Here is an 11,107-nt window from a genome sequence, read left to right as displayed (position 1 = left end):
AATTACATTTAATAAACATTTTGTAGTTTTATAACTAGGTATTTTTATGATTTATTATTAATTTTAAATTTTCATATATTTTTTAAAAGTTTAAAATTTAAAAATAATAATAATACATATTTTGTTATGATGATGTCAATTGGTTGATCTAAAGCGATTGGACCAGATAAACCAACTAATTTGAAAATTAATTAGGGTTTCTGATTGTTTAATTAGTTTTCAAAATATTATGTTGACTATTTTTTTCAATTTGATTTATTAAATGGGTGTCATTTAAAAAATATAATTTATTATGGATAAAATTAATTTTTTTTCACATATATATAACAGGTCTTGAAAAATTTATTTTGTCAATAAACTTAAATGTCAAGAGGTTGTTTAGTAGTTTTTGAAAATATGGGAGGTAAGCTGATGAAACAGGTGAGGCTTAGGTTGCATCATCTGTCCACCCGCTCTTATGTGAGTCGAGTCATTATTTATTAAAAATTTTGGAACTCAAGCTTTCAAAGGCAAGCTAGTTTCTTTTTTAATATAATTTTTTGCAGTGAAAAGTGTTTAATCTTTTTTTTTTTTTTTTGAAGTATACATTTTTATAGTTTTTTGTCGTAAATATTTTGTTGTTTGATTGTGCTAGTAATGAGAAAATTTTTTATTTTCCTACATGATCTTGGAAATATACTTTAGAGTAAAGGCCTGCAAACTATTGATTCGGTCAAATTATATTAATTAATTGAATTAACCGAATTTTTCGGTTAACACTAATTCCTAATCGAATCGATCGAATTAGTTGTTATAACTGAATCGTACTCAACAAAACTAACTTTTCGTGTAATTCGGTTAGCCAAATTTGACTGATTAAATTTAAAATTGATTATAAAACAAAATATAATTGCAAATTTTGTTTCTAATTTGCTAATCTAGTTTAATTAATGAAAGAGTTTATTGATAAAAAGGATATTTTAATAGTAAACATTTAAGATTTAACATATATAATATATATGTATTACCAATTTATATTTAATTATTAATTAATTAGCAATTTGGGTAATTCGATTAACTGAGTTAAAGATTTCCCATACCCAAACCAAAAATTGACGATCAGTTAATTTGGTTAAACCTGAATTATGTTCACCCCTACCTTAGAGTTTTGCACATATGCTCATTAAATTGTAAGAAAATAGAAGAAAAATGAGTAAACATACTAATTTTCATAGTTAAGCACTGTGATTACGTGCATAGAATTCACACAAAAATCTCTAGTAATAGTATATTAAAATGACGAAATACCCTTGTACCATGTTTGAGGTAATAGAATTTAAACTTTGGATTTAGACTTAAAAAAGTAATAAAATATTGTATTAAGCTTCATCTAAAGTCTAAACAAATTTAAATCTAAAAATGAGATTCATGTTCCAAAACATAACCTTAAATAACATGTCTTCGGTCAAAAGGTACATTGTTGTCCCTTGAGGCATTTCAAGTCCCTTTCTCTCCAACAAACCACTATTTGGACAAATTGGATTATTTTTTAGGGATAGTTCGGTTTGCAACATCTATCAACCTTTCCGATGTTCATGATATCTTATTCTCACATTTGTTTGAATATAAAAATCTAACGTGCCGAACATGTTTATATTCTTACGGATAAAAGGATTCCCATGAAATATGAACGTCTTATTTTCCCTTCCCCTTATGAGTTAGTTTTATGGAAATTTCATTCCTATGAAAATCTTACTTTTTAGACCAAGTTGCCCTCACTATTTTGAATCTTGGACAACAGTACCTTATAATATCATATAATCATATTCTATTATTATATTTTAATTAATAGATATTAATAAAATAAAAGAAAAAATTTTAATTTATGATAAATATTAATTTTTTAACTAAAACATAAAATTTTAATTAATCATATATATTATTTTGAAAATATTTATTAAAAATATAAATATTTATGTTATTATAAATTTTAATTAAAATTAAAACTTTATTAAATAAAAATAATATTGTTAATTTCTTATGAAAATTTAATACAATAGTTAATATTTAGGTTGTATATTGTCCACAATTATTTTCGGTTAGTCAATTATTAAGTCTTAAATGTTTTAATTTTACAATGGTTGAAAATTTTAGAATAAAAATTATAGGGGGTGAATTATAAACTATTTTTTTGGGTAAAAAATAATGAAAATAAGTAAATGGGGGTAATAAATGGAATTAAAAATTATAAAGCTTAGGTGGCGCCCTCTTTAATGCACTCTCACAAACCAAATCTCATCAAATAAACACAACCAAACAAACACTAATTAAACCCCAAAAGAAAAGGAGAAAAGAAAGTGAGTTGAGTTTGAAAAAAATAAAAGGAATCCAAAGCAGTGGGTTCGTTTTTCATTTTCAAGAATCCAATGGTGTTTGTCTCACCCCCAAATAATTTTTTTTTTTTTTAAAAAAAACTAAAAGAAAAATGTATTTATTTATTAATTATTATTTTTGGAAAAGAGAGATAGAGAGATGGGGAACTGGAAAGCAAACCCTGCATTGAATTCAACGACATGTGAAGAAGGAAATTGCAGGGTGGGGGCCGCAGCGGCAACGGCAACTCATGATCTGCGGAGCAGGGTGGCGGGGTGGGCCCGGCCGCCGAACCCCGCCCCCATGTGCAGACGTGCAGTGGGGTTGGGGTTAGGGTTGGCCGGTTGGGTCAACCCCACCATGAATGTGCATGCATCATATTTGGAATCTCTCTCTCTCTCTCTCTCTCTCTCTGCCAAAATGCACTCCTTGATTTTGACTCCCTTTGCTCCCCAACTAACCCCAAAAAAAAAAAAAAAACTTCTTTTATATTTTGAGAATGTTCCCAACAATTTATGTTCATAAATTATACACATTTCAGCTTAAGTTTATTATTATTATTATTATTATTATTATGGTTTGAATTAGTGTTTGGAGTTTTAAGTTGTTTTATGTGAGTGGCACTTATAATTCAAAAATGTTGAATGTGGCGGTCCACGATGATAGTAGGATTCCTAATTTTATGTGAAAGGTTTAATTTTTTTTATTTAATTTATATTTTTGAGGTTTCGTTTAATATCATTTGGAAACTAATCTAATTATATATTTTTCAATAATTTGAACATTCCAGCTACCATTGTATCACTTTGGACACTATAGTTCAGCATCAAATCTGAGCACTAGCAGCACTCATCCATTTTTACCACTTTTATTTTGGCATGTTTGGATAAAAAATTTTAGCTAGGAAAAAAAAAGAAAAAAAAATAAAATTTATTCTCTATTATATTTTTCCTATACTAAAAAAAATATTAAAAATAGAAAAAAATTTAGTACGATTAAAAATTAAGAAAAATCAAATGTAAATGATTTGTAAAATCATATTTTCATTCATTAATTTAGTATGTTTTTTGTTTTATTTCTTACTTATAATCAACATAAAAAAAATAAATTCCTTCATAATTTTTTTTATCTTTTCTTAAAGCTCCGATAAAGGAATATATCAAAGAATCTATATTTTTTATGTTTGGTTATCTAAGAAAGTAAAAAAGAAAATAAAAAAATAAAAAAATTATGAACAAATTTTGATTTCACGTCATTAATATTTAATTTTTCTTAATTTTTAGCCATGAAAATAAACTTTTATTTTTGATAGTATTTAATAAATAAGGAAAATACAAGATATCTTAGAAAGTGAGAAAGAAAACAAAAAATCTATGAACCAAAATAAGGATGAAACTCATTTCTCCTTGTATTTTTCTTCTTTATTAAATACTATCAAAAATGAAAATTTATTTTAATATGACTAAAAAAATTAGGAATAATTAAATATTAATGATATGTAAAATCAAAATTTGGTTCATAGATTTTTTATTTTCTTTCTCACTTTCTTAGATACTTTGTATTTTCCTTATTTATTAAATACTATCAAAAATAAAAGTTTATTTTCATGGCTAAAAATTAAAAAAAATTAAATATTAATGAAGTGAAATCAAAATTTGTTCATAATTTTTTTATTTTTTAATTTTGATTTTACACATCATTAATATTTAATTATTCCTAATTTTTTTAATCATATTCAAATAAACTTTCATTTTTGATAGTATTTAATAAAGAAGAAAAATACAAGGAGAAATGAGTTTCATCCTTATTTTCCTTCCCTTCACTTTTTTCCAAATAAAATCCTTATCTAAACAGACTTTTAAGATTTGCATCGACCAATATAGTTTATGAGATCATTTCTAATTATTTTATAGGGTACATTGCCTTAATGGAATGAGAATGGAGGTTGCTTATTAATAGTATTTTTAATAGAGTAAGGATATTAAAGGATTTCTAATTTTTATCCTCTTTCATTGAGACTAGATTAACATAGTGTTTTTTTTTTTAAAATTAGTTTGAAGATTATTTGTTCATACTTTATATATTCTAGTAATAAAAGCCAAATTAGAATTCTTTTGTGCACCTCCAAAAGCTATTCACACCATTTCTAGGATGTTGACTACACATTGTTACCTCAATACTTAGGTTTTCTTGTAATGAAAAACCATTGTTCTTGTAATCACATGCTAATGCTCAGGGAAGGAAATTTTAAAACAACTTTGCTTTCTTAATTTATCTCAGACCCAAGTAGGGTTTATTATTATTATTATTATTTATTATTATTTGAGATATTGGGCCCCCATTTGACAATTTTAGCCATCCCAAAAGTCAGGCACTGTCACTGTGGGTTTCCAAATTTATTTACCCAATTCTACATGGCTCAACTTCAGCCTCCCTTGGCTTTCTCATTTGCAGTCCAAAAAGGTACGTGTAAATAAAAAAAAAAATTTATTTCTTCTCTTCTATTAGATACCATAAAAAAAAAAAGTATTAGTGATGTGTAAAAATAAAATTTTATGTGCAACTTGGCATATTTTTTATTTCACTTTTCTTAATAATTAAATATAAAATTTAATTTTTTTTGATATTTTCTTTTTTTTTAATATTTTTTAAATTCCAAACAAAACTTCTTAAGTGTTCATTTTTTTCCCCACTCTTAAAAATTCAATGACATGGAAATTGATGTTTTCAAATAACATGATACCTTTCTTGACAGATGTTTCTGGGAAAAAATAAAACATCGCAATTACAAAAATTTAACCACCTCAGAAAATAATTAAAAAATTTAAACAAGACAAAATAAAATACCCAAACATACATTAAAAAGTGATGATAAAACACTTTATATATATATATAATTAAGCTGGCTGCGGGCCACATGTTTCTGCAGCCGCCTCAGCCCCTTTTCCCACCCCTACAATTCCTTCCTTTTTTTTTTTACTGTTCTTAAAATCACACAGCACAGTCCCCCACACTCACTCATCATCAGTCTCAACACAAAGTCAAAAAGTCCACTCTTCCTTCTCTTTATCTTTACCTACCACTCTTCCTTTTTTAACTTTCCCATTCCCCGATTACCCCCACTTAAAACTCAAAAATCATAAAATAAACCCAAAAAATCGAAAAACATTTCAAATTGGCGCCTCCCTGCCATGCCAATCAACACTAAAAAATGCAGGAGGACAGCGGCCCTCCATCCTTCAGACTCTGAAGTTCTTCCCGGTAAAGGTTTGTCCGAACTCCCAGTTCGCCGGAACGATGTTCCACGACGTCGAATGGCGGCGGTCGCTGGCCATAACCCGAAACGACAGCGATTGGCCCACCAGCACGGCGTTTGACTGCCAGTTCTGGCCCCAGTTCCGGCTCAACACCATCCACCCGGTCTTGGACCCCTTCACACTCGCGCTCACTACGTCTCCTGCTCCCGCCACGTTGGTGATCAGCACCAGGTTGAAGTAACGGAAACCGTTGATCGTGAATCTGATCCCTCCCTGCTTCCGGCAAGGCACCCTGCGTAATAAAACGAAACCCGTAAGGGCGGTTTTGTTATTTCGCCGCAATTATGATTATGTTAGCCTGCGACGCGGGCCTCATCCAACTAAAATTTCAGGGACCTTTTTCACATTGATGAATGAGCATTGAGCATCGGGGACCGTGTGGGTCTCTCTCCCGTACAGTGTTTGACCCACATGGAAAAAAACCCAACATGCGCATCGTACGATGCGCTCCCCCAGATTTCCTGATTCGATGGTACGAACGGCCCAGATCTCCCGGACAGAGGATAGATCGGGCACATAAAAAGAGAGGAACAGTCCCCTCTACTGAAAAGTCTGGTGGCACGATAAAGAGAGCCCACGCGCATGAGCAAAGTGGCATGGTGCTAAACCACATCGCTTAAGCGGGAGCGAGCAAAACGACGACGTTTGCTCACCCTCATATCAACTAAAGGCTCGTTCATTGTCACTTCGGACATGGTGGTGGCCCCGGGGCCTGCCGCCCCCCCACCCCTAACCTTACAACTAACTAACGGGTAGAAGCCACGAGGGTAGATAACGGGACGACATTCCAATAATACCCAACGGTTTGTTAGAGAGAGGGAAGGATATTTTGGTAATTAAGGGAGGACATTTTATTTTTTTCTAGAAATTATTTCCACTTACATTTCAAATTTACTTTCATTTGTTACATACCAAACTTACCCTTCATTTTCATAATTAAAAATAACCCATGTACTTCTGTCGAAATATTTCCCGTAGTAATGGCATATTGTTTTTTCAGTCCTACGAGTGAATTAGTAAAATAACTCTAAATAAATAATAGTAAATAAAGACCAGAGGGGGCATTCTCGTAAAACTAAGAATATAAAGCGGCTGTCCCCGCCAAACAAATTGACAAAAGCAGTAAAGAATCTGATTGAAGACGGACAAAAGACTGAAAGACCCACGCATGGTAGCAACTACAGAGAGAAAAAAGCGATCTTACCGGCGGAAAGAGACGGGGACGATGCCGGCGCGGTACTGGGCGATCTTAAGGAACATGGGCATGGCCAGATCAAAGTGGGCACGAGGGGGGTTGCACCAGCCGCCGTTGTCGCTTGGAAGGGCAAAGTTTGGGGGGCAGAAGTTAGTGGCCGTCACTAAGATGGAAGGGCTCCCGGAATGGCACCAGCTCGGGTCATTTGCGCACTTTATCTCGAAGCACGCCCCGCAGCTCAGCCCGTTGTTGAACAGCGCTGTGCTCAGCGCCGCCGTGTTCACTCCGTACCCTTGGCTGTACAGATTCCCGTACCCGCATGCTCCTCCTGTACATAGTAGAGACAAATTTAGCGCTAATGTTGCTAATGCCTGCTTACCTATCAGATCTGCGGTGGTGGTGATAATGTAAGAGTTGAAGTTTGAGAGTAGCTTCCTTTTCAATGATAACACGTTTGATGTTTCAGGAATGCAAAATGCAGCTTAAAATTAGGTGAAGTCTTCTAGTTTCAGCGAATGGGCGAGAAAAAAGGATTCATGAGTGAGATTAATGGCATAGATCTCTTGTTTTCCCCAAAATGCTTACCCATTTTAGCACATTACAACCCAAACCACATTACTGCAATTTTTCACACCGCAAAAAAAAGTGGGACAATTAAGCAGGTAATAGCTTGATAGAGTTTGTTTCAATGACATACCCATAGTACCGGAGGCGTCGCTGCCACCGTAGAAGGTGGCGTGAGCACTCTGCCACTCGCCACCGGTGTACACGCCGGGGATCCTCCCTTCAACTCCGGACAGCAAAAACACAAGTAGCGCACTAATGCAGACCACAATCAAACCCGCCATTTTTGTTTTCCTGACGAACTGCAAAACTAAAACGATCGCCGGCGAAACAAGAGAGAAAGAGACGGGCTCGGGTTGAGGAGGAAAGCAGGGGGGAGGGTGGACTACTTATAGAGGAGCCTGAGGGCGCCAGTGGCAGTCCTCGTAATATCAACTCCTCATTAATGGCCCCCTTGGGACAAACAAAATATCTGTACTCCCCCCACTCGCCTTCCCTATACGCGTCACTACCTTCCAATGACAACGCAGCGTTTCTTGCACTCCCCCACGACGCGTCTCCTCACAATTTCATGCCTTTTTTTTCCTTTTTGGATTCTCAAAGATTGCCCGTTTGTTTCTACTTTCTTCCTCGACACCCAATCAAAGTCGACCATCGCATCGACGCTTTGTCTTACGCTGAGGCGAATTGACAAAATTGCCCCCGGCTGTGAACCGCAGCGAGCGTTAAAGCTAGGGGCATGATTTGCAAAATGGGACAAGGGCCGCAATGCCTTTAAACAGGGTACAACTAGAACTGCACAAAAGGGCCGGAGCAGGACCGGCTCGGATCCAATAAAAAGTGGAAAACCGCTTTGCGTGTATCGGAAGCTGTGGCGGAACCGGCGGTCGCGAATTGAGGACTTTTGGGACCAGATGGAGATCCACGGGGCGCGAGACGGGTCGTGGATCCGACTCGAAACCCAGTACTTTAAAAAGGAAGGAGGGTGTGGTGAACAGGTGGGCCCCATAGTAGGGGTGAGGCGGCCCACTAAAGGACAGTAAGCAGTAACCACCCGAGGGGGATCCAACGTAGGTGGTGGGGCCCTGATTAAAGCCCGTAATCAGCGGTCCATATACCGCGCAAGCCTTTAACTGTAAGCGGGCCACGCAAATCTGGAGCCACACGCGCACCCAGCCACGGCCTCCTGTCCCAAACATGCACCCAACGGTCCCAACCCATTTCTAAGCCCCGGGAAGCATGCTTTTTCCTTCATCACGTATGGATTTCGGGTTTTAAATTTTAAATTTTATTAATTTATATAAAAAATTAATATAAGTTAACATTATATTTTATTTACATTCGAATTATAAATTTTAATTTTCATGAAAGAATACGTAAAAATAAATATTAATACGTATGATAAATTTAAAAAAAAAAAATTGTAATTTTTTTTGTGTAAAACTTTTGCTCATTGATTGAAGAAATACACTTCGGTCTCTTTTAAAATTAAAAAAATATATATAAATGAATTCTCATTTTATGTTTGATTATCGAGAAAAATGAGAAAGAAAATAAAAAATATATCAAATCTTATTAAAATAAATTTTTGATATTATCTTATTTTTAAAATTTTTAGTCATATTAAAATAAACTTTTATTTTTGATAATATTTAATAAAGAAACAAAATTAAAAAAAATAAGTTTTCATTTTATTTTCTTTTGCCAAACGTACCCTTAATGATTATTTCAAGAAATATTTATTGTAATTGGTTGCATTGAAATTATTGCATTGGGGCTAAACAATTTATTAAATGAAAGAACATTGATTATAATGGCATCTTAACAAATGTTCTTCCAAACAATCCATGTGAAATTGTTAAGATAAATGCTTGCTTTAAAGATTTGTCGGACAATGCGTTTTCATTTAATAAATGTCGACATCCAATATGATTTTAGACTTTTTGAAATAATTATTTATGAAAATTTAAATGGAAAATTTTAAGTGTCATTTGAATACTTAAAATTTTCTTTTAAAAAAAAAAAAAAAAAAGTCTGTATTAATAATAAATTTAATTTAAGATAAGCAAACAAAGCCTTAAATCCACATATGTGAGAAAATCCTAGGCTCTTAGAAACTTAAAGATTTGAAAGATTTGGAAAGTAATTAACAGTAGTTTTTTTTTTTTTTTTGGAAAAATAGGGAATGTTCTAGGATAAGGCAAAATTCATTGTTGTAGTTTTAATAGAGGAAAAACAAAATTTAAATTTTCCTAAGATATACCAAAAATATAGAAAATATAAAAAACTCTAGGATGTGTTTAATTGTCTTCATTTTTTTCAATAATTATAAAAATATAACATTATTGTTAGTTTATCCATTTTCGTATGCACTTGAAAAATGATAAAAATATATTTTCAGCATTTAATTTGAAGAACACTCATGTATGTGCGTGCACAAACATGTGTGTATTGATTTCCTAGAAGGCCTATTAATTCTTAAATAATGGTTTCACATCTTGAATTTGCATTTGTGTGGATTTGATAAAAATAAATAATTTTTTTTTAGAAAAAACTGCATGCCATAACATATCTGCCCACTCTACTGAAAATGTGTTGTACGAAAACTTTGACTCTCACATGCATAAATGGCACAATTTTAATGGAGGTGGTAAGATACCATTCGCACTATTATATTGCGTTTGAAAGTATAAATTTTAGATCTTGAATTCAAAATTTGGTGGGTTTGAACACATTTCAATACAATTTTGTATCACGTCTTATCCAAATTCATACAAATTCAATCAAACATATAATTAGTGTTTTTCTTGAATTTTGTATTTTATTTTGATAATCCAGGACTCCAGCCACCATCGCACCATTTTAGATATTATGGTGTGGCACCAAACTCAGGAGTAGGGCGAGGTGAAAGTCGCCCACCCATTGACGCACCCTGATAGTTCACCAATGTAATGACTTAAGGGTGAATCGAACACGTGACCTTCTTGAATTTTGTATTGCATTTGTCCAAATCATTCTGAAGTCTATGCTCTAAGTGCAAGGGAAGAAACTTGTAATTTTTTTTTGTCCTTTTCTATTTGTCTATATATGTTAATTTACCAAATATGGCTCAATCTACCTAACCATCCTATAACCAAACCAACCCCCTTCATTTATAATTTTTTTTGTGGGAGTTGAACCTTAATTTGAAAAGTCAAAAACAAAAATAAAAAAATGGAAGAATTCTTCAAAATTTTAGAGGAGGTTTGATCGTTGCGCTATTGCACTGGGGTAGAGATAGGAGGGGAATGGAGAGCTTGTAGGTTCAGAGGGTTGCCCCTTTGAGGACTCGACTAGTTTACCACTCTTTTTTCTTTTTTCTTTTTTTTTAAAAAAGGGCCATGATCATAAATGGGCATATTAAATATATGAAACATTTTTAATTAATTCCAATGGAGGAATTTGATCAAAATTTAGAAGAGGCTTGAGTGTTGCACTATGATGCTAGGCTAAGATATGAATAAGAGGGAAATAGGGTGCTTATAGGTTTTGGCCATTGCCCCAAACTGAAGATACAATTCGATGACCACCCTTAAAATAAAAAAGTCATGAGCATAAATGGATATATTAAATATATAAAAACGTACATGTGAATACTTGGTGCGTAATCCAAAAAAAAAAATCAATACAATTAGTCTCA

General features: G+C 33.2%; 1 protein-coding gene across 1 annotated transcript; it reads right to left on the bottom strand.

Moving 5' to 3' along the window:
- Positions 1-5,188: 5,188 nt before the first annotated feature.
- LOC131148004 (expansin-A4-like) lies at positions 5,189-7,801 on the bottom strand. Its single transcript, XM_058097735.1, has 3 exons — positions 7,562-7,801; positions 6,874-7,192; positions 5,189-5,901 (listed from the first exon to the last, which is right to left on the bottom strand). Exons 1-3 carry the CDS (start codon positions 7,710-7,712, stop codon positions 5,592-5,594), a joined length of 780 nt encoding a protein of 259 aa, XP_057953718.1. The 5' UTR covers positions 7,713-7,801; the 3' UTR covers positions 5,189-5,591.
- Positions 7,802-11,107: the final 3,306 nt, after the last annotated feature.

This window comes from Malania oleifera, chromosome 2 (assembly GCF_029873635.1).
Source record: "Malania oleifera isolate guangnan ecotype guangnan chromosome 2, ASM2987363v1, whole genome shotgun sequence".
NCBI lineage: Eukaryota > Viridiplantae > Streptophyta > Magnoliopsida > Santalales > Ximeniaceae > Malania > Malania oleifera.
The sequence above is the reverse complement of the archived record's forward strand: the minus strand, read 5'-3'. Positions and strand labels throughout refer to the sequence as shown.

What these genes read in the sequence shown, in the direction of transcription:
- LOC131148004 (XM_058097735.1), bottom strand. Translation starts at nt 7,712, where the DNA reads ATGGCGGGTTTGATTGTGGTCTGCATTAGTGCGCTACTTGTGTTTTTG. An exon ending in CGACGCCTCCGGTACTATGG is followed by an intron (nt 7,193 to 7,561) that starts GTATGTCATTGA and finishes TACTATGTACAG; the next exon opens with GAGGAGCATGCGGGTACGGG. An exon ending in GTCCCCGTCTCTTTCCGCCG is followed by an intron (nt 5,902 to 6,873) that starts GTAAGATCGCTT and finishes TTTATTACGCAG; the next exon opens with GGTGCCTTGCCGGAAGCAGG.